The sequence below is a fragment of the Labeo rohita genome, chromosome 11, assembly GCF_022985175.1.
Source record: "Labeo rohita strain BAU-BD-2019 chromosome 11, IGBB_LRoh.1.0, whole genome shotgun sequence".
NCBI lineage: Eukaryota > Metazoa > Chordata > Actinopteri > Cypriniformes > Cyprinidae > Labeo > Labeo rohita.
The window spans coordinates 8,032,791-8,057,446 of record NC_066879.1 but is presented as its reverse complement, the minus strand read 5'-3'; the positions used below and the strand labels follow the sequence as shown (position 1 = coordinate 8,057,446).

At 37.7% G+C, this 24,656-nt stretch overlaps 1 protein-coding gene across 1 annotated transcript in view; it reads left to right on the top strand.

Annotated features, from left to right (window-relative positions):
- grin3bb (glutamate receptor, ionotropic, N-methyl-D-aspartate 3Bb) overlaps nt 1-24,656 on the top strand; it is a 97,864-nt gene that overhangs the window by 50,709 nt on the left and 22,499 nt on the right. The window contains exons 2-4 of the mRNA XM_051123403.1: nt 12,263-12,891; nt 19,541-20,633; nt 23,178-23,323. Coding sequence (XP_050979360.1) covers nt 12,263-12,891; nt 19,541-20,633; nt 23,178-23,323 — 1,868 coding nt within the window. The remainder of the gene's footprint in view (nt 1-12,262; nt 12,892-19,540; nt 20,634-23,177; nt 23,324-24,656) is intronic.

Below are 24,656 nucleotides of genomic sequence, written 5' to 3'. Positions count from 1 at the left end.
CACAGGACGAAATGTCTACTGTCCGTTAAGCATAGACTTGTGAGCATTGGGGCTAGGGGGATGCAGGTACAGACTAGTTTCCAAAAACGTATTTCTTCATTTATTTAGCATCAATTTTATCTAAAAATATAATTTTTGTCCTGGTGACATTGCAACTTTATACTCACATTTGGTGCTTTGTGAGTGTTGAATGTTTATTTTAGACCCAAAAGATGCTTGTAGACACAGAATCAACAACCGTACTAAAATGTGCTGATTGAAATGACAGTGGCAAAAAGTAAAAGTATAATTTTTAAGATTTTGTGGGCAAAGTTCATTCATTTCTACTGTGATTGTACTCTGTGATTGGGAGTTTCATATGAGGGTGAAAAAGTTCCCTGCACAGTTGGTCAATTTGGTCATGTTTATCAACAGAAACTTGCTTGGTTTGATAGTGTGAGCTGTGCTTCATACATTGTTACACTATTGGCAATAGGCGATGGATTTTTTTGTTCGCCAAATTTTGCTGAAATTTCGCTAATGTGACTGCAGGTTTACCCTTGCTCTGACAGATTTTGTAGGCACAGTCCAGGGATTTCAATAGGAATCTGCACGAAAGGGGAGTTCTTAAAGTGACTTCTGTGAGCTGTGCTTCATTCATCACAACAATACTGACAATAGGCAACTTTTTTGTTCGTGAAATTTTGTCAGAATTTCTGTAATGTAATTAAACCTTAAAGGACTGGGTAAAATACTTTTTCCGCTTTCCGTTTTGTCTCAAGCACATGGACAGTGCACGGATTGTGAACGTATGCTTTGGGCTTTAGGCTAAATTATTAAATTTTTTCAAATGATTCCAAATGAATCACTACTGTGGAAAATCTGAATGAATAACTACTGCACAGTCTCAGGCTCCAAATCAGTCACTATTGAGCAGACTCATGCTCTAAATATATCAATATTTTGCTCTAAATGAATTACTATATACTGCACAGATTTGGGCTCCAAATCAATCACTATTTTGCAAACTCAGGCTCCTAATGAATCACTACTGCGCAGCCTCAGGTTTCAAATGAATCACTACTTTGCAAAATCTACCTCCAAATGAATCACTATTGTGCAAAATTTGACTCCAAATGAATCACTGCTGCACAAACTCTGCTCCTAATGAATCACTACTGCACAGCCTCAGGCACCAAATGAATCACTACTGCAAAAAATCTGCCTCCAAATGAATCACTACTGTGCAGAATCTGGCTCCAAATGAATCACTACTGTTCAGGCTTCAAATGAATCACTGCTGCGCAGACTCAGGCTCCAAATGAATCACTGCTGCGCAAACTCAGGCTCCAAATTAATCACTACTGCGCAGCCTCAGCATCCAAATCAGGGGTGGCGAACGTTGGCCCTGGAAAGTCGCAGCCCTGTATAGTTTTGCTTCAACCCTAATCAAACGCACCTGAACAAGCTAATCAAGGTCTGAAGGGTTACTAGAAAGCAACAGGCAGGTGAGTTTTAATTGGGGTTGGAGCTGAACTCTGCAGGGCTGTGGCTCTCCGGGACCGGAGTTCGCCACCCCTGCTCCAAATGAATCACTACTGCACAGCCTTAGACTCCAAATGAATCACAGCTGTGCAAAATCTGGCTCCAAATGAATCACTGCTGTGCAGCCTCCAAATGAATCACTACTGTGAAAAATCTGGCTCCAAATGAATCACTGCTGCGTAGACTCAGGCTCCAAATAAATCACTACTGTGCAAAAATCAGTTCCAAAAGAATCACTACTGCGCAGCCTCAGGCTCTGAATGAATCACTACTGTGCAAAAACTTATGTGCAAATCTCTCACTACTGAGCAGACTCAGGCTCCAAATATATCAATATTTTGCAGACTCTGGCTCCAAATGAATCACTATACTGCACAGATTCAGGCTCCAAATGAATCACTACTGCGTAGACTCAGGCTCCAATGTTTTAGACTTTTACATTTCGATGTTTCTTTAGACAAACTCAGCTGCTCAGATAAGCATTGGGAAGATCATTCCACAATCACTCACTGGCTATTAGTGAAGGATTTTCTGAATGAGTGGAGATAGAAGTGTTCAGAACTCGTGCAGATCTGGGCCTGATCTGGATCAAATGGTGTCTGGTATTGGTCTAGGTATCAGGTCCTTATCTGGATCTTGTTCTGTTTACTGCTCAAGGTCATGAAGACATTGGCCAACAACTCTGGTTTAGACATGACAAGAGTTTTGCAGCAGGTCTTCTGATTGTGGATCCATCTGCAAGACCAGTAAATAGTGGTAAAAAAAGTAGTGGTAAATACATACATTATTTTAGTGTGTTAAAAGCACATTTTAGTTTATAGGGCCTATTCATAGTGTCTCAAAATAGCACAGCTGAGTACACTATAGATGTTCTTAAGATTATCTTACTAAAGAATAATTTTAGTATATTAAGTACAAAATTAGTGTGAAATAGTGTGAAAATAGAGCACTATACATTATGGAACTGCACATTTTTTTCACCTGGGGTAATTGGTGTTACACAGTGTATGGTCAAACACTGATTACATTACTTGACCACCGCTGCACCACCTTCAGTGACGTTGAAATCATTTAGTTTAGTTGGAAAATATACCCTACAATTCTAAACTGAGCATCTGCTGTACCAACGTTATCTCATGATAATTCGTATGTATTTTTACATAAAAAGTGGTTCTATAAAACGTGCATTTGCTTACGTTATTCCGGACACAAAAACGTACAATACTGACGTATTTTCAGCATTTAAACGTACAATACTGACGTATTGACGACTCCAAAAATTGAATCCTTATGAATATTAAAATCACGGTATTAATTTCATTATTATTGCCGTTTTTAGTTGTCATATGGCCTTATGTTTTCAATTGCATTATTAAATTGTTTAATCGTTTACTCAATGTGAAATGATATTTCGTTCTGTGTGATTTCTGCTGCCAGCTCGTTTCCAAGACGCATGTTAAACAAGTTACACCTACACTGTAAACCCTTAAAATAAATAACATTTCAGCAATCGTTTAACCATTCATGTAATATTTACTTTGCTTGCCGTGGTGGAACGCAAAAGGCGTTTTCTCCCTGGTGAAAAAATCAGCATATGCTGGTAGGTATGTTTTGATGCTGGGATGCTGGTTAGGTAGGTTTTGATGCTGGGATGCTGGTTAGGTAGGTTTTGATGCTGGTTTAAGCTGGTCCTTTGCTGGTTTTTGCTGGTCATGTTGCTGGTCAAGGACCAGCATGAACCAGCATAAACCAGCTAAGGACCAGCATAAACCAGCAAAGGACCATCTTAAACCAGCATCAAAACATACCTAACCAGCATCCCAGCATCAAAACATACCTACCAGCATATGCTGGTTTTTTCACCAGGGCTCCGACATGCTGTGACTAACAATAGAACCATACAATACACCAAAGCGCAACATAATTACAAAATTAAGCGATTAACACGTGTTCTACCCTAATTTGTGCTACCCTGTCAGATTTTGCTACCTCCCATTAAAACAGATGGTAGCATAATTCGACAGCGGAAAATGCTACCTATCAGATTTTGCTTCCAGCATGATATTAATATTGTGTGAGGCTTTATTAACGTGTACACCTACCCCAACCCTAAACATAACATTACAGTATGAAAAACACAGTGTTGGTAGCACAATCTGACAGGTAGCATTATTTGTTAAAACACGCTGTACTCCAAACATTCAGAATCCATACGACTGCGAGGAACAGGCCCAAATTCAAGCCTTTATCTGACGATCTTCATCTCCATCCCGAGCAGCCAGTCCAGCGACCGTAGGCAACAGCAATAAACCCGCGCTGAAGTGCATTTTACAAGCTCAAATATTGCCGCATCAAGAAACTACAGGTTTTACAGCAGGAAAATCGAACGCTCATTGGCTCTCGCTTGCATTCGTCTCAAATGAGGTGTCACGGAATGAATAGGGAAATGATCTGGATAATATTTTCAGCGATTAACAATCTAAATTCTGCTCTGCACCTCACAAACATACTGTATTCAGCCAGAGAGGACTGCGGCTGCAACGCAACGTCATTTGGACTGCTTTTGGTACTGCTTGACATTTTTGCAATAAATAAATGATTGTGATTGCACTTATCTGTCATGTTTTTCTGTACTACTGTACAGAGAGAGTTATGGTTAGGTTTAGAGGTAGGAGTGGGATTAGCATCTGTAAAAATATTTTTATGCTATTGTTATTAAAATAGGCATTTTCCTGCATATTTTGGTCAGTTACGTTTTATATCCTTTTATATTAGGTATAAAACGGGGAGTGCGGGTTAATCACGAAGGTCAAGTCAAGTCAAGTCAAGTCACCTTTATTTATATACCGCCTTTAACAATACAGAATTGTGACAAGGCGGCTGTACAGTATTAAATAGGAAACAGTACATCAACAATGCCAAAGGCAACATTAAACACTCACATTATAGGTAAAGGTAGTTAATCAAAAACAATAAAATAAAATGCAATATTGTGTTAAGAGAAAGTGTCCCCAACTAAGCAAGCCAGAGGCGACAGCGGCAAGGAACCAAAACTCCATCGGTGACAAATGGAGAAAAAAAACCTTGGGAGAAACCAGGCTCAGTCGGGGGGCCAGTTCTCCTCTGGCCAAAGTTCCCGTGGTCTTGTGCCGACAGCCGTCTAGGTGATGTGGTCTTTAATGTGGATCCGTCTCTGGGGCTCATCGAAAGTGAAAGTAAACAGTGCAAAAGCTATTTCAACACCCTGCGTATTAATAGCGCGAAAACTATATACAATATTAAAATGTTTCGGGGTGCAAGCGGTAAGAAAAAAAAGAAAAAAATTAAAATCTTGCTCAACTGAATATCGCTTCAATTTTGTGATTGGCTGTTAGGCTATGTAGTGTGGGGCCAGGGTGGGCCGAGCTTCTGTCTGTGGAGCCGGGCATGGTTCCAGGGATTGTGTTCCAAATAATGTATTTTCATGACATACCCAATTAGCTGGAGACTAAAAATATTTGATCCAAGTGTATTTGCTGATTAAACTTTTCTCCCTCTAGGGGTTGCGTTCTTATAATCACAATGATGCATTAAGAAGGATGGCGTCTGGCAGAGAGAAACTCATTTACATTTACATTCACATTTATGTTTCTGGCAAACGCTTCATACCAAAAAAACTACTTACAAGTTAGTCTTGCGTAGGTTTGACTGAATGGCAAAAGGTCTGGTTCACACTGCAGCGAATTTGAGCCAAGAAAGCTTGCTTAGACTGGAAAAGACCGTCTGACTGATATTTAACTGTTGTTTCGTTTTTACGAAAATATATCTGTTACGCTGAATGATGATGGAACATGAAACAATAAATTAGAGTTTTTAATTGCATTTAATATGCTTTCTATGTATATAAAATCACTTTTGTAAATTAAATTTGATGCAGACGCCAAAATGGGACATCGCGTCTTTGACCCATTGATGAGTATTTCCTGTTCCTTGAAGGAAAATCTCCTCGATACATCATCCTCGTGATAATCAATACAAAAAAACATCTTGTCCATTTCTTGTGGCTGCCTTCACCATCTTATGAATTTTAAAACAGAGCTTTATGGAGGTTTAGGGACAATTTATGCTTTTACTTCCTAGGGAAATGAGACAAGAATGTCCCTCTTATGCAGAGTCGGCATTAGCCGTAAAGCTTCATAAATGTTGATTAGCTGCCGTTATGATGCCAGCACTTTACATTATGATGGCAGCCTGCGGTATTAAAATATTCCCCTTTCTCTGTCAATTACCGTAGAAATCTCACTTTACAAAAAGTTTTTGCTTACATATTCACAGGTTTGACTGACGAAGTCACATGTAGACAGAAGCCCTAGCTGTTTTTGCTGCTGCCTTTAAGCTGAATTGCATGTGAAATAGTTGCGTAATTTGGCTCTTTGAGTATCTATCTGGACATTAGTAATTTCAAACATTTATACCACAGAGCCTCAGGGAACTGCTGCGGCTGGGGCTGAATATATCACTCTATGTAAGAAGGACAGAGCAAATGAACAGAAAGCAGAATGAGTTTTGATAGCCTCAGATGTGTTTTTAGTGTATAATATATCAATGATCATTATTGAAAATGGCACTGTGTTCAACATAGAAACAAATACATCTCCCCAGACAGCTATAAATTGAAAGTAAACATTCTGTCGTCTCTTATGTTTACATTTATCCATCAAAACAAACACTAATGCTTTGAATACAGTCTGTTCCTGTAGAAGTCTGTTGTATTTTTTGGTGAACATCCTCTTATTTTACTGCAACATTCAAGTGGCCACAACAATATAACAAGAGACATCCTCAGAATAATGCAGGTGTCTGACACGGGAGAAATTGAAATTTATGGCTGGTTTTGTTATATGCATTTTGGATTCCTGCCTCCTTTAAGATTAATGAATCACCTCCAATAAACACCAAACCGAAAGGCATCTGCTAAGCATCCATCTCCAAAGTTTGTTCTAGGTTTCATTGGTAAATCATCCTTTTAAGGCAAGATGAACTCATAAGTGCTGGAAAACATGAAGGATTTTTGCATAGTCATGCATCTAAAAAGGAACTTTAAAACAAGCAGTTTAGACATGTTTATGTACAAACAAACAATAAATGAAGAGTTTGGTTCCAAAACACTATAAATCCATTTTGATTCATTTGAGTAAAAATGTGTTGTTGTTTTTTACCAAGAAAGTGGCAAGATGAAAAACCACTATTTTCTGTTTCAAACTTTAATCTTTAGGTTACAATAACATAAAAAATTCAAAGCCAGATTTAGATTTTCAAAGATTTATTATAAAAACGATTTTTTTCTCTCCCAAAATGCATTAAATCCATGACACTTTTTTTCAAAATGCAATAAATCATGCATATGCAATAAAATGAGTGCCTAGTCTTCTTAAACTGCTTACGTTTATCCCCCACTGCAGAAACCACCACAGGTTCATCAGTGCCGTCAAAATTATTATTATTATTATTATTATTATTATTTATTTTATTTTGTTTTATTTTTTTATTTTTTTTTTGCTTGTTGATCATAAAGTACGAAGTAGATGAGGAAAACTAGGATGCCAGGTGTATTCAAAGTGCCGCCTTTACTGTTTACAATGCGTGGAATGGTGCGCTGTAATTGGTTGAGCGGGTGTAAAAAAAACAACAACGCTTCAAATAAATAAAATGGTGTGTTCATACCAAAATCTAATTTAATTATATGCGCGAGTAGATTACATACATTGTAAATGCAAAGACGCAAACAGACGCAAATTCGCGTGGGGCGACTTGGTTGTCTGAACTTATGTGAAAGATGCACCGAGGCAACGTTTTAATCGCGTCTTTTTATAAAATTGTTTTTATGTTTTTATTGTGCGAGTGACGCGAAAAACATCCTGTGAGTAAACTAGAGCAAGTAATGGTGTGTGCACAACAAAAGCGAATTTAATTATTTGCTCGAGTAGATTACATACAAAGTCAATTCATTTACGCAAATAGACGCGAATTGAGCGGCGCAATTGCTGCAAACAATAGACTGTAAAAAAAAACTCGACACGTTCAAAAAAAAAAAAAAAAAAAAAAATCCAGTGAGTAATCTAGAGCCATAACCTGATGAAAATATTTGCTTCGCATTTGGTGTGTGTAAAATGAGAAGAAAGACTTCTCACTCTGAATCGATTAATTAAAACAGACAGTTTGAACTGATTCATAAAAATTATTCAGTCTTTCCATATGGTGTGTGCATAGTGGATTGCATACAAAGTCAATGCAAAGACGTGAATAGACGCAAATTTGTGCAGGGCGGCGCAAATTGGGCGGCGCAAATTGGGCGACGCAATTCCTACGAGGGCGCGATATACAATTCAATGCGGAATCCTAATTTTTTAGCTGGAGCGCGAATTTTGCATGACGCATTGTCACGTAGGTCAATTACTGAAGATCTTAGCACACGTCTGGTTCTATCAGAATTTTTTTTTTTTTTTTTATTCGCTTGAGTTACTCACTGGATGTTTTCATGTCACTCGCATAAATACAATCATTGTGTAATGCTTTCCTCCAGTTTCTGATACAACCAGATGTGTCAAACTGGACGTGTCATGTGTATTTTCTGCTCAAGTTGAAATTTTTCTATTTTGGAAGATCCGATATCGCGCGTTCGCGGCAATCACGTTGCCCAATCTGTGTCGTCCAGTGCAAATTTGCGTCTATGCATCTTCGCATTGACTTTGCATTGTATGTAATCTATTTGTGCGAATAATTAAATATTCGCTTTTGGTGCGCACATACCACATTGTAACATTAAAATTAGAGACACTAATAAAACATATTTTTTTAATACTCTAATACATAAACATGGATTTTCTGTAAAAGCTGGTTATGCTAGTTAAGATTCCTATAGGGACACCAGACCATCGGCTTTAAAAACCCAGCATACGGGCTACTGTACTGGTGAAGATCAATGCTTGTGTGTTGAATCAGTTCCAACAGTACTGAATCTTTCATTGAGCAAAGCTGCCTCCTGCTCCATACATGTTGTAAGGCCAGTGTTACATGCTTTATTCATACAGTACATGGCAAGAATGTAGAATCATGCTTGTCAGATGTACATGATATGGCAGCATTGAAAAAATGTATCCTGCCAGAATAAGACAGCTCGCTGTTCAGTTCCTCCCAAGAGAGTATCCTGAAATCTAAGCTCTTTGGAACAAATATATATATATCATTATATTTATATACAGTGTCCTCCAAACGTTTGGAAGCGCCCTAGGCAAACTGAGGTTTTGGACAATACCTGCATAAATCGTTATCCTATTTTATGATGCATTTGTGAAAAAAGAAAAAAAGTATGCATTCAGAATACAGAAATCCTTGCCACTTATTTGTTTTGCTGGTCTTAACTAGTAAACTAGCCAGCTTAGCCTGTCTGGAAGACCAGCAGAATGTTTTAGGCTGGTTTAAGCATTTTATTTTTTGTCTGTTGTGTACCACTGTTGGTAAAATATCTTTAAAATAGCTTTTTTTATGTTTAACAGAAGAAAGAGTGGTGAGTGACTGACAGACTTTCACTTTGGAACAACGTAATTAACTGCAAACAGATTCTTAGCATGACCAAAAGACTTGAAACAATTGTACATGGTCTCTTTTGCATGCATATGCACATACTGCACCGGATATTATGATATGTGTGTGTGTGTGTGTTTCTGATGATGATAGTGTTGATGAGTCTCAAGTGACTAAACACAACAGCTGTAGGGACTTGGACTGAGTTGATTTGGGTCCCATCAGTTCAGCTGCATGTGCAGAGACTGAATTAGACACTAGAGCGATTTATCCTCATCATGCAGAGACAGGTGCCTTGGTTTCTGTGCTTCAGTCATAAAGCAACTGTATATATACGTTACATACACTAAATCGGCACATGTGAGAGTTGTGGGTAGTTTCACTGAATCAGTGTACTATATGATTATATAATTGTGCAGTTGGCATAATAAAACACTTTGCAGCAACTTTGATGAGTGTGGAATCAATTGAAGGGCTATTTTGTAAGTTAGCTGGATTAACAGGCTACCATAGATTTCCCAATGGCACATCTTACCCCAACTATTTTTCCCCAAAGCGCTTTATTGCTCTACATCTTCATTTTCTGTGTATGTTTTCATCATGCATCTCATAGTATTCCCATTCCCAGTATACCCTCTGAACTCTTCATGGAGGTTCTCCAGCCTTGTATCTGATCTTTAGTTCAATAAACTGTGTTGAAATGCATTGCATCATCACTGAAATCAGACCTCTGATTTTCTCCAGTTGTGTTGAGAGACTTAGAAAGAGGTGACTCAGAAACCATGAACAGCAGTCTCTCTCTCTTGCTCCTGTCACTGCAGTCTGGACTCTGGAGGGCCGCCACATTAACTCGTCAGACAGGTCAAGGAATAAACGTTGGCCTTTTGAATTGTCGATTCCGAGATGAGTCAGTCCTGAGATGCACATCCTGAGAGTGTGCAATGATCTGTGCTTAACGGTACATAAGTAGTCGTTGAAGAGCTATGGGCCGTTTTTTCGCCGTGGCATTAAAACTACTGGTGTAGCACTGTCTGTCAGGAGCATGCTAGAGACTGGGAAATTTATTATGGCCTTTGGTTTTACAGTACAAAATCAATAGCCTAACTAGCAGTGTTGTGGAAGGACATGCAGAACTGTGGCCAAGAATACAAGATGGCGGGAAATGTGGTGTTATTTCATGTGAGTGGCATACTGACGAGGAAGGAGGGAATTTAAGGATGAGTGAAGCTGAAAGGATGTGGACTGTGTTAAAGAAAGCAAAGCACTTATTCTGTTTTTGACGTTAAGGGGGACTTAAATTTCCTGGGTAAACTGCCATTTAATGAATAACTTGGACCTTGTTTACAAAAGAAAATGTAATTGCGGCATGGTTGCTCTTTCTAGGTTCTGGTATATTCTTACACATCTTAATGTATTTATACAATATGACCTATAAAGTCACATTTGGGAGCACAATTGAGCCAAAAGAAGTTCAAATTACAATTAAAAGAAATTAAATTGTGACGTTTTTCTCTCTTTTTTTTTTTTTTTTTTTTTTGCAACTATGAAAAATAAAGGTTTAAAAAGTCAGACGTTGTGAGACCTCTTAATCACTTTTACACAATTAAGAGAAATTAAATTGCAATTATGAGGAAAAAAAAGGAAAAACCACAATTGTGATAACTAAAGTCGCACTTACGGGAAATACAGTTGCAATTATGAGAAATAAATGTCACAAGTTGGAGACCTAATTTCACAATTACAAAAGAAGTCACAATTATGAGAAATAAAAAGTCACAACTGTGAAACCTAGAGTCTGTATTACAAGAAATAAATGCAATTATTAGAAATAAAGATAAAAAGTCACAGTTGTGAGATCTAAAATCATAATTACATTGAATTAAGTTGCAATTACGAGAAATAAAGATAAAAAGTCACAACTGTAATATCTAATTTCACAATTACGAGAAATAATGTCACAATTATGAAAAATAAAGATAAAAACTCACAAATGTGAGATCTAATTAAGGTTGTAATTGTGAGTACTAAAGATGCAGTAATGAGAAAAAAATGTCAAACCTAAAGTCACAATTATAAGTAATAAAGTAAAAAAGAGAGACTAAAGTCACAGTTACAACAAAAAAGTTGCAATTATGAGAAATAAAAATAAAAAGTAGCAACTGTGAGATGTAAAGTCACAGTTGCATAAAATTAAGCTGCAATTATGAGAAACAAACAAACAAAAAAAATCACAACTGGGAGATGTAAATTCACAATTACAAGAAATTATGAAAAATAAAGATGAAAACTTACAAATGTGAGATCTGATGCAACTGTGAGTATAATGAAGATACAGTAATGAAAAATTCAGATAAAAAAAAAAAATCAGAATTGTCAAACCTAAAGTCACAATTATGGGTAATAAAGTTAAATAATTGTTAGAACTAAAGTCACAATTACGAGAAATAAAGTCAAAATTTTAAGAAATAAAAAGTCACGATTGTGCGACCTAGACCTAGATTACAAGAAATAATCGCAATTATGAGACATAAAGACAAAAACTCACAAATGTGGGATCTAAGGTCTCAGTTCTAAGTTGCAAGTAATAAAGATGCAGTAATGAGAAACTGCCAAACCTAAAGTCACAGTTATGAGTAATAAAGTCAAAAAGTAACAATTATGAGAACTAAAGTCACAATGATAAGAAATAAAGTTGCAATTATGAGAAATAAAAAATTAAAAGTCAGAATTATGAGACCCGGAGTAACAATTATGAGAGATAAAGATAAAAAGTATCAACTGTGAGATCTAAAGTATAGCAATTGCGAGTAATAAAGATGCAAATGAAAGTCACAATTGTAAGACCTAAAGACACAATTATGAGAAATAAAATTTTAAAAAAGTCATAATTATGAGACCTAGAGTCATAATTTTGACATATAAAGATTAAAAAGTCACAATTGTGAGCAATAAAGATGCAGTTACGAGAAATTCAGATAAAAATCACAATAATTAAAGGTACAATTATAAGAAATTATGATAAAGAGTAGCTACTGTGAGCTTTAACATTTCAATTACAAGAAATAAAGTTGTAAAACTCAATAAAACTGAAAAATCGTGAGATATAAAGTCACATTGTGACGACAGAGTCTAATAATTTAATAAACATGTTTTCTATTGCCTCTTCTGTCTTCAGAATCGCTTCCACTTGCAGATGACAACCCGTATCCCCTCGTCAGGACTGGTGGAGCTGCTTCTGGCCGTCCTGCAACGCAGTGGCTGGGAGGAGAGCATGGCGGTGCTTTGCCAAGGCTGGGAGGATGCTGGTCTTCTGGATCTCCTAAAACTCCAAGGCCGCTCAGACTGGGGACCCTCACACTGGCACATGCGGGCCGCTTTGAACCTCTCCCACAGCACACCTCACGTGGCTAATATTTCTGACTTCCTGTCCGAGCACTTTAATCAGGACCATTCTCCACCCGCCTCGGTTCTGCTTTTTGGGGCCGACCCGGAGTGTGCCTCTTCTGTTCTGCGCAGTGCGCATGACCTGGGGCTGACATTGCCCACTGTACATTGGATTATGGGACAACCCCTAAGCCCGGATGCCCTTCATTCTATTGGTTTGCCTTTAGGACTGCTAGCCTACGGAGAGGTCGACCGCAAACCGCTGGACTACTACATTCGTGATGCCCTGCAGTTGGTCAACCGAGCTGTTACTGCAGCAACGGTTGTACGGCCTGATCTAGCCCTCATCCAGAATATGGTAAACTGTTTTGACAAACCCAACAAACATGAGCTGCCCTCATCAGGACAGTACATTGCCAGGTAAATCCATATTCTCTCAGTATATCAGTCAGCTTAATACACTTTCTGTTAAAAAGGTGTGTTGTGTCATAAGCAGGGCCTAAAATCAACACTTGCCAAGTGGCAAAAGTAAAAATAAGCATTGGAGAATACATGAAACAGCATTACTCACCAGCTGGCCGGTATTTTTTTTATTAAAAGGATAATAAATGAAAATTCTGTCATTAATTACTCACCCTCATGTCGTTCCAAACCCGCAAGACCTTCGTTCATCTTCAGAACACAAATACAGAGTTTTTTAATGAAATCTGAGAGCTTTCTGACCCTGCATAGTCAAAAACGTTCCTATAACATTCCCATGAAGTTATGAAAACATTATTTTTGAATGTTCTCAGAACGTTCAAAACATCCAGTTGTTTAGACGTTGCATTAACGTTCTTGTTTGGTTCTAAGAACGGTATTCAAAATGTTTTTAAAATATTTCAGTAGCTTGTTATATTAATGTTCTAAGAATGTAATTTAAAACGCTATTAGAACGTTCCTCTAACGTTAGTTTTTGGTTCCCGTTTGGGTATGTTTTTGGGAACCAAATACTAACATTAGGGGGAACGTTCTTGTTAGGTTATATTTTTTGTAACCATAAAATAACGTTCCCAGAACGTTGCATGGTGGTTGTTATTAAATAACCTAAAAATAACATACAAAGAACGTTGCCTAATGGTCATTTTTAAAGTTTGAATAACGTTCTACAAACTAAAAACTAACGTTCTGGGAACATTACGATAATGTTCTAAAAACCAAAAACTAACTTTCTGAGAACCAAAAACATTCTGGAAATGTTTGAAGAATGTTAGAATAATGTTCCTCAAATGTTCTGGGAACGTTAAGAAAACTTACCATATCCATAACTTACTAACCAAAAACAAACCATAAAAACTAACGTTCTGGAAACATTCTGGGAACTAAAAATTGTTAGCTGGGATACACTTTGGATTCTAGTGGATTTTCTCATTCACTTTTACTGCATATGTCAGAAAAACTCAGTTAACAGTTTAAAAAGTCTTGGTACTCATCCTGGTCACTATTATTCAATCAGCTACTGTAGATTCGCATTGAACTGGCACCAGTCTGGGCCACCATATAAATTAATCTGTTTATTCATTGATTCTTGGGAGAAGTTGCCTCCTGTGAGGCCAGCATTACATGCTTTATTCATACACTGCAGAATGTTTTTTGAAACATGCTTGTCAAATGTAGATGTCAACAGTAATAGTGTACCCTGATAGAAAAGACAGCAAGCTGTTCAGTTTCTTCCAAAAATGCACCCTGAACCCCAAGCTAAAAAATGAATTATATTTTGCGAAACAATATGTTTCAAGACATCTGTTTAGCTTTTGAATTGAGGTAAAAGAACAGAACAGGGTGTTCGTATTAGTGCACAGCACACACTCGCAAAGCAGGGGGCCTTCTTACAGCATTATGAGCCAATTAGATTATGAATTAAATTAGAAGTGCTTTCCTCTTCAAAGAAGCCACATCAAAGTGGAAAATGTAAAAAATATAAATATAAAACAAATATAAAAAGACTTTTTAAAGCTGTGTATATCCAAAGCTAAATAATTACATAAACAATTAGTGCTTTTCCACCATCAGGCTGAATGGTTACAGATGCTAAATTTGCCGTTTTATACCAAGCCATCTTTGATACAGTAACAGTTTCTTTTCAATGGTGCTGTAAAATCAGTGTTGGAATACATGTAACCAATCGTAAGTCACTAAAGCATGGATCACCTGTTATGAATATGGTTTGTTAATTGAGCTGAAAAGTTAGATGTTAGAATCATACTGAACTGTAATTTATACAGTAACTCACTGTGCTCATAACTGGAAAGATCACTTAATGTATCATGTGACTGAATATGAAAATGAAAATTACATACATGCTGATTGGAGTGGCACGGTGGAGTGACAGTATAAAAAACATTGTTTGAGCATTAAAAGGTTACTTCTAACATGGACTAAACCTAAGATAAAAACATATACTTGGAGGGATTGGCATGGTAAGGCACCTGAAAATGTTAATGTATTTGGTCTTGGCGGAATAGATCTGCTACGCTGCTGCAGCAGAGCAAGTACTGAGACTTGCTTCTGACAATACACCCACAACATGCTGCTGTGAGCATGTAAGAAATACTGCTGCCGTACATATAACATACATGAAATAACCCCCATATAGCATACATGAATCACCTCGTATCAGATCTATACAGGTGGAGCTGGGGAAGGTGGAGGGTTTCTGAAGCAAGCTACAAAACTGCTACAGCAAGCACTAGTCATATATTTGGATGTTGAGCAGCAAGCTCATTGGCTACCCATACAGGAGAGAACCAATCAGCTGTGCCATGTGATAATGCTGTCATTATGTCAGACTGAATTAAACCTATTGGACTGCGTCATTACAGAGTTTCATGCCAGAACTTTGTATTTCTAAAGTAAACAAGCCAATTCTCCTTGCTATTACAAGTCTATGAGCTTTTTTTTATCAAGAATTGGACCCGAGTGCAATGCAATCGCAAATACAGTGCTGTACCAGGTGCGCTATTGAGGTATTTTACTACCTATTATATATCTATACACTATAATATCTACAACAGAAAAGCTATACATATAGAGCTGGTTATGTTCTTCAAATGTCAAAATGTATTAGTTTACAAATCCTGCACTATGGTAAAAGTGATCTGAGGTCATAGTGTAATATTGTGCAAAGAACTGCACGAAAAAGTCTTTATTAATTGATACGTTTAGCAAAAATTTAGGCAGAGGCACATTTTTCCATTTTATAAAAAGGTTGTGGTAACATTGTTTTGAAATGTTTCTAAAGTGTTGAAGTTTTCTTATTGTGATTTAAACATTATTTAAAGGTTACAAAAATGTTTTTACCATCATTCTATCACTGTCATTTTTACCCAAAATACAGTATAATGTTATTTGACCGTTTATTTTTAATATTCTAAGAACAATAAAATGTCCAGTTTTCTTGTCATGATCAGAACATTATTTTAAGACTATAGAAATGTTTCTTAGAATATTCATCAAGTACAAATTACATCATAAGGATGTTCCAAGAATGTTGATCTCAGAACGTACTGATTTATTTACTGTAAACATGCAATTTATTTCCCAGCTGTTTACCTTCACAGACATAACAGTTTATAACTGTTTTTTCATGTGTGTTTTTATCAAAACCTTGTGTGTATTTGACGTTTAAGGGAAATAAGACATGAATGAGAACTTAGTTTAGTACTCACATGCCGTGTGACAGTCGCTTTCTGTGCGCATGATTCGGATGTGTGCTCTCAGGAGACCCTATATGAGAAAACAGAAGACCAATCACAAATCAGAAACCCTTTTCAGCATGATAATCAAAACCAAACAGATGTTTTTTAGCAGAGTATCTGAGGAACCAGATATAAAGGTATAGCCCTGTTCTGGAAAAGGGGGCGGGGAACAGAGGCTAATTTGCATTTAAAGCGACATACACAAAAACAGCGTGTTTCTGCTTCTACTCAAAATGAGCCTTGCGTCACTTCATGTCATCTTCTTGCTTAACTATGACAGGCGAGTTACTGCAGAAGGATGGTTGTTGAGACACTGTGAAGTGTTTTTTAAAAGCCACTTTCATAGGTTTAACGTTATGTTATCGGCTCGGAAAATACGTCTTTGACTACACTCTTAAAAATAAAGGTGTTTCGTGGTGCCATAGAAGAACCTTTTTTGTCTAAATGGTTCCATAAAGAACCTTTAACATTTGAAGAACCTTTCTGTTTCACAAAAGGTTCTTTGTGGCATAAGAAGGTTCTCCAGATTATAAAAAGGTAAGAAAGAGATGGTTCTTTAAAGAACCTTTGACTGAATGTTTTTTGTGGAACCAAAAATGGTTCTTTTATGGCATCGCTGTGAAGAACCTTTTAAAACACCTTTACTTTTAAGGGTGTAGAAACACCAGAGACGGGAAATGTAAAGCATTGTTCCAGTTGGGCGACACTTCAGGAAAAAGGTGGATAACAATGCTTCATAAACATTACAAAAGAACATTTTTGTCTTAACATTCCTATAACTAAAAGGTATAGTAAAAGTTGTGAGGATGTTCCCTGAGTTGCTGTGCTAATAACCCCCTGTACAGTTGCTGAATTACTCCATGTTGTTTCTATTTGTGATGCTGCTATTATTTTACCTGCAATACCTCACAATTGTCCCTCCTCAAGTTTTGTGGTGGAGGCTTTAGGATTTGCTATTTGTGTGCTAAGTTAACTGCTTTTTTTCAAATAGACTGAAATTCATGCATAAATAATTGGATAGATGAATTAGATTCATCAATAATAGCTAAATAGGAATAAAACTGTCACATTTGTTTTATTATATGTCACATATTTGGAAAGGCTAAATTGCTTTGATGTTTAATTCTAAACACTCATCAGTAGAACATCCTACCATCTGGATGAGATATCCCAGACAGCTAGTGTCATGCTTAAGAACAGACGCATGGCCACTTTCTCATGCTGCGGCAAATTACTGGTGTTTGCCCAGACACTCAGCTGGAATGCAGACATGCTTTAGAGCTTTAAGCTTTATTTATGACTTCCCCTCAGTTGCCTTTCCCTGAGGAGGGATCACTCTTATCAAAAGCTCTGGCACCCGCCTACCATGCAGGCCCGTCATTTTGTGTGGATCATGCCAGCACTCTGCCACACACCACTATATCTCTCACAACAAACAGAAGTGAAATGTGGCTGTGTGGGAAGCCTGGGCCTCTCATCACAACAGGATAAGGCTGAAAATCTGCCAACCAGACCTAACCATGCTGCATAATGCTGGACAATTGCGAGGGCATTGCTGCAGGAGCGTGATACATATAGTAGCTCAGGACTCAGGCGAGACTTTAGCCACATTGTAGTACTATAAAAGAGGAAAGGTTTTCACTTTTAACAATCATTTTGCAATTGCATGCATTTGTCTTACCTTTAGGAGATGAGTTAGTGAGGAGATTATTAGTCAACATTATTTTACCCACATATGACAGTTCCCACATACTGTGGATGACTACTGAAATTAAAAATCTTCAAGAAATTTACCCTTTGAGTTGTGACAGACTTTTGTGTGCAGTTTTGTGAATACATGTTAAAAAAACACAATTGTTTCATATTTTTACATTAACAATGTAATCAATATTCTATTTATTAAAGCCAAGTAATGTCATCAAGTTAGTGTTTTTAAGCATTTATTACAAAATAATAACTCGAGTCAGCAGCAGTATAAACAATATATTTTATTTGTGAGCTTGTGTTCAGCTTTTCTTTTTAATAGTTAACTTTTACTTTTTTTCTTTTTTTTCAGATCTGTCATCAAAGCTCTGTAAATGTTGGTCACAGACAGAGATTTACTTTAAATTTCACCAAGCTGATTACTCACTAAAAACTCCCACAGATCAGGTTTTCATGTCATTTTAAGTCTTATTTTGACATAACAAAGTGGTTTATCTGAGTAAGTTGTTTACTTACTTTTTAATTAGTCTTCCCATTAGCGCCATTACATTGTTCATTCAGACTGTATTGTTAACAAGGAACACGCATGAACACAAGAGGCCGGATTTATCACATGAACCAATCACAGCTGAACATAACCATATCCAATCAAATCGCAATGAAGGCATTGAATCCTCTCATGTGACTTTCCCCCATTCATTCTCAATTCACCAGCTCTCTTCTCTATATATGAAAGATCATAATGTAAGAGTAGAATCAAAGATAGCTTTTAAGTATATAGCAACATGTCATTCTAATTAAGCTGAAACACACATACTGTAAGTCTGATGTCACTTAGATACACTGTCAGTCATTGTTTGGCTGAGGTGGGCCATTTTGCTTCCTGTGACAGGTAAAACCATTAATAAAAGAAACAAATTACATGTTAAGCTTTTCTCCTCAGTTTTTCATTAACTAGCCCAGCATTAGTCAAATGTCATATCTATTATTTATGACTCCAGATATTAATCTTCAAGCTCAATGTCAAAGCATTTCCTTAAGTGACCCGAGCTGCACACCGGAGCAGCAGCAGAATGGCCGTAATTCTGAAGAGTGAGAGGGTGGGGGTTCACAATCAAATATATTGCTCTGTGAAAGCAACATTTGTAGTTTATGGTGTGACGGATGCCAGACCGTGTCAGTCGTCCAGCAAGGCAATCCCTCTCCCAGGCCTCCCCCCTCTGCCGCAGTCATATTTACTGTACAGTCTGCTCTGCTGCTGGAGAGAATGAAGCCAACTTAACCTGTATCTCATCCTGTTACTTACTCTCACTTGAACCAGAGTCTTTGTCTGAGTAATTTTGCAGCCCTGATTAGCATGGGCCCATTAGCTCATGCTGGTATATGCCATAGCTCCATCAAAAGCATCTTCGTTCACTCAAAATGTCAATTCAGGCACCCATCAGCAAAGATGGTTTAATTATTCTGGAAGGTTCAGCATGAATAGGAATGCTAATACATAGCTTTCTCAAGGTATTATAGACCATCTAGATCAGGGGTGCCCAAACTTGGTCCTGGACCAGGTTTGCACAAGCTGTATCTAGGCCTCTGCCAATCATCATCTGACTTTTGTATTCTTTCACCCTCAGGTTCCTCTCTAATACATCCTTTGTAGGGTTAACGGGCCCTGTCAGCGTTAAACGCAACCTCTCCCGTGTACACACCTCTCAGAGGGTCCACATTTGGAGTCTGCGCCGTGATGCCGTCGGTCAGCCCACGTGGGTGACTGTAGGCAGCTGGGAAGGTGGTAGGCTGGATGTAGAGGAGCAGGGATTATGGCAGGGCTCGCCCCCTCGGCAGCGCACCGAGGGCCAGATGAGCAAGGTGGGTCGTAGATGGCGGGCTGGCTTCCCCGTGTCGGGGAATCGTCTGCGGGTGGTCACTCTAGTGGAGCACCCGTTCGTGTTCACTCGAGAGGTAGATGAGGATGGGAACTGTCCCGCTGGGCAGTACTGTCTAGATGCAAGGACAAACAGCTCGGAAACCCTGGACCAATTGTACACCGAGCGGGCTCAAGGCAACAACAGCTTCTTGCCACGGGATTTCAGCAAGTGCTGCTATGGATACTGTATTGATCTGCTGGAGAAGCTGGCAGAAGACATGAATTTCGAGTTTGACCTGTACATAGTTGGGGATGGGAAATACGGAGCTGTCAATGATGGGCAGTGGACGGGGTTGGTGGGCGACCTGCTGAGCGGGGTGGCCGATATGGCTGTTACCAGCTTCAGCATCAACTCAGCTCGCAGTAAAGTGATCGACTTCACCAGTCCGTTCTTTTCCACGAGTTTAGGAATACTAGTGCGCAGTAAGGACACGGCTGCACCCATCGGAGCGTTCATGTGGCCGTTGCACTGGTCCATGTGGATGGGCATCTTTGTGGCGCTGCATATTACAGCACTCTTCCTTACACTCTATGAATGGAAGAGTCCCTTCGGCATGACGCCTCATGGACGTAACCGTGTTAAGGTCTTCTCCTACTCCTCAGCCCTCAACCTCTGCTATGCCATCCTCTTCGGCCGCACAGTCTCCAGTAAGACACCCAAGTGTTGGACTGGACGTTTCCTGATGAACCTGTGGGCCATATTCTGCTTGCTGGTTTTGTCTAGTTACACAGCAAACCTGGCTGCAGTTATGGTTGGGGAAAAGACCTTCGAAGAGGTCTCTGGAATACATGATGCCAAGGTGAGATCTTTTAACATGCTTTGCTATAATTCAGTGTACATTTCAAATCAGAATTTGGTTTCGTCTTTTTAAAGGGAACCCTGGGTATTAAGACTTGTATGGCTTAATATAGCGTAAATGATCTCTCTTATTGAAATATATAGTAGGAAACCGATGAAAGATTTTTTTTTTTTGTCGTAATCACCATTTTTGCCTTTTTTGTGATAGGACAGTTGAGATATGACAGAAAGCAAGTGGGATACAGAGAGGGGGATGGGATTGGGAAAGGTCCACAAGGCAGGATTTGAACTCGGGACACCCAAAGCACAACCGCGACATATGTCGGCACGTTACCCACAAGGCTATTGGCGCCGATAAAAGATTTACATTATTTAAAAAATCCACATTGTTTTATACATATTTTGGACTACAGGGGGCACAATCATTTTGGTAACATCAAATGGTTGTACTCGGTGAGCCACTGGTGCTACCTGTTTCTATTTTTACCACAACACAACTCGGAAAATAAAATACTGATACAATGACCACATTTTGTGGCTTTTGGTTGTGATTTTCAGTCGAAGGGCAACAAGAGAAGCAATGTAAGTCTTCACTGCTTTCCTGGTGATAAGAAGAAGAAAAAAGGATGGAAAGATGCCTGTGGACAAATAAAACTTCCTAAAGACCCACATCTTTGTTCTCTCCACTTTAGCCCTGATGCCTTTGAGGCTTTTAGTAGACCACAGCTACTGAAAGAGCTTATAAACAACAGATGCTTACAGATGTAAACATGCCAATGCTTGTCATGGTGCAGCAGCCACTGAATGAGTTTCTCAGCATGGATTTCACTCGATAATGGGGCATTTAGACTTAGACTTCTTTTGGTGAAAAATCAATGGTACGACATTTGGTTTAAGATTTGGTTTAAGCCTACATTTATATCCATTGCCACCTTTATATTCTTTCAGTAGTTTCCGAGTTGTGTTGTGGTAAAAATAGTGACAGGTAGCTCCAGTAGCTCACCGAGTACAACCATTTCATGTCATCCAAAAAATTGTGCCCCCCCAGTCCAAAATATTATACGTCAAAATACAGGTCTTCTGACTGGTCAATTTTTTGGAACTGACAAATTTTTTTAACTTGACACCATCTTAAAAATGCGGCGCTCATGTGCAAAATGCTGCAAAATACGCGAGCACAGCTGTCGTACACGTCTATCGAGCATGTGTTTACAAAGAAAAAAATGGAAAAGTACACTGTAAAAAACAATTTGTTGAGTCAACTTAAAATAATTTGTAACCTGGCTGCCTTAAAATTTTAAGTTCAGTCAACTCAAAAAAAGTTTATTCAACTTGAAATGTTAAATTATACTAAGTGACAACTTAGATATTTGAGTTGAATCAACTTAAAATTTTAAGGCAGCTGGGTTACTTACCCATCTGTTAAGTTTAGCAAACACAAATATCTAAGTTGTTACTTAGTACAACTTAACATTTCAAGTTGACTAAACTTATTTTAGCTGTCTGAACTTAAAATTTTAAGGCAGCAGGGTAACAAATTATTTTAAGTTGACTCTTATGCTTTTTATTTTTTACAGTGTAGTGCATTGGAATAGAAAAAACGCATTTAGTTTGAATGCTAACTTATCTGCTAGTCACCAAGCTTAATCATTAAACACATTTTGATATTACATGTTTTTGCTGGTGATAAGTTTATCAACTATGTTAAGGACAAACTGTATGGATTGACAGGTAACCAGTGTTGGGAAGGTTACTTTGGAAATGTAATGGGTTACAGATTACAAGTTACCCTATTGAACAATTTTCTAAACAGTTTAACTATTTCAGTTACTTTATTAAAGTAATGTAATTAATTACATTCGATTACTTGTGTCATTTATCAGACACTTTTATTTAGAGCGACTTATAAATAAGGTCAAATCCTTCATCTCTTGAGTTAAGATTATAATAAATGAATTTTAAAGCACAGCCACCACAAAATCAGACTTTAGCTTTTACTTTCAGATCATTCTGAGGTTAAACAGCTTTAAAATCATAACAAGAAGTATTCAGATGTAACCTCTTTGTAATCATTAACATTTTCATAGGTAACTGTAATTTAATTACACTTTTTTTTTCTCAGTAACTGTAACAGATTACAGTTGCATTTATTTTGTAATTAAAATATGTAACACTGTAACATGTAACTAGTTACTCCCTAACACTTAAGTTTCACTATTTTGACTCAATCAATGACAATGGCCTTGTCTAGTCAACCAAACATCATTTTCTTGATCAGGTTAACTTCAAATTTTAATATTTATTTGAATTAAAGTCATGAAAATAATTGCAAACCATAACAATGTGTTAGGTTGGTAACATAGTTGACAGAGAGTAAAACGAACAATGTATATAAAATTTAAGTCAATTTATTTTCAAGTCAGTTTATTTTGTAGAAATAAACTGTTACATATTAAAGTTATATACACACTACACTAAAACAGATGCCCTTGTGTGTTGCACTTTAATCTAAGGCTTTGCTGTTTTTCCCTGCCTTTGGCCTCAGCTCCACCACCCATCTCAGGGATTTCGATTCGGCACTGTTCGGGAAAGCAGTGCAGAGGATTACATGAAAAAGAGTTTTCCTGAGATGCACGAGTACATGCGGACATTCAACGAGCCCACCACGCCCAAAGGTGTCGCCACCCTCAAGTAAGAGATCAATTCACCCAACAGAATGCATGAAATCGGCTAGCAGATGGTAGCAAGTTCTCCTGGTGTAGTTACACTGCCAAACCCTATTAGCGCAAAGTGAAATTTACAACACATGGAAAAAAAATCTTGTGCATGGTGATCAATAATTCAAACGGTAGTTGCACCCAGTTCATTACAATGCAAATGCGTATGCTGAATCTTTTCTCTAACAGTCCTACTTAGTGACTCGCTGGTTGTTTACAATACAGGTGTCAATGTATCGGCCAAATGAATTCAATTTTTGAATAACGCTCTTGAGGCGTTTGCCCGAAGCATTTTTTTTCTCTCAGCGTATTTGAGTCGAAGTTCTGAGATTCTTCTCACTGCTGCCCGCCAGGCGAGCAGTTTGTTGTTTCCTGCCAGCTGCGGTGCCACAGCCTGTCACACAGATACCACGTTGTGAAGAGTGTGTTTTTGTTTGTTTATTTATTTAAATATTGATTTATTTTTGGGCTATATCAAGAGAGGAGAGCTGGGATACAAAAAAAAAAAAAAAAAAAAACGAGGAGGAGAATTAAAAATTCCTATGTGATTTTTATCTAAAGCCTAATTAACAAGTTTCTTTTCAATGAAAGTAAACCACAAAACTTGATTTCTTTCCTTTTTTTTTTTTTTTGGCAGGACTTAGACTTCTAGCCTAGTTTGCACTCACACCAGAGATGAATTTAGAAGGAACTGCAGAAAATATTAACATTTCGAGAGTCGCCGCGTCTCACTTCCCTCAATAATTCCTTAGTAAAGTTTTGAGTCTGTATGACAGATGGCAGAATTAAGCTTGAAATCATGGCATAGAAGTTGCTTCATTTAATTTTTTGGATGTATCATTCAGAATGTAATTGGAAGAGAACTTAAAAGAGACAAACGTCTTCAAAAGAGTCAAAGATCCATGAAGTATTTGAATTGGCTGAAAACACTTTAATCCTTTTTTTAATTTTGAGAAGAGGATCAGAGGTATCAGTGACCATATGTATCGCAAGAAAGCAGCAAAGCAATTCATTTCTGAAACATTTGGCTTTTTTAAATTTATTCCACAGTCTGTCTGCTTTTGCCTTTTGATGCCGTTTATATGCGGTTGTGTTTGTACTCGAGATTTCAAAAGAAACTACTGGTGGTGAAATGTTAACAGTTTTCGTTTGGCAATAATCATTTTGATATGTACTGACAAACATATGTGAAAAAGAAACTGCTCTTATCAACCACAAGTTGTGCTGCTGAATTTGTTTAACTTGGAATTTGCTGCTGGCTGAACTTTTGATAAATGACATCTTTTATTATCGTTATATTAAGTAAG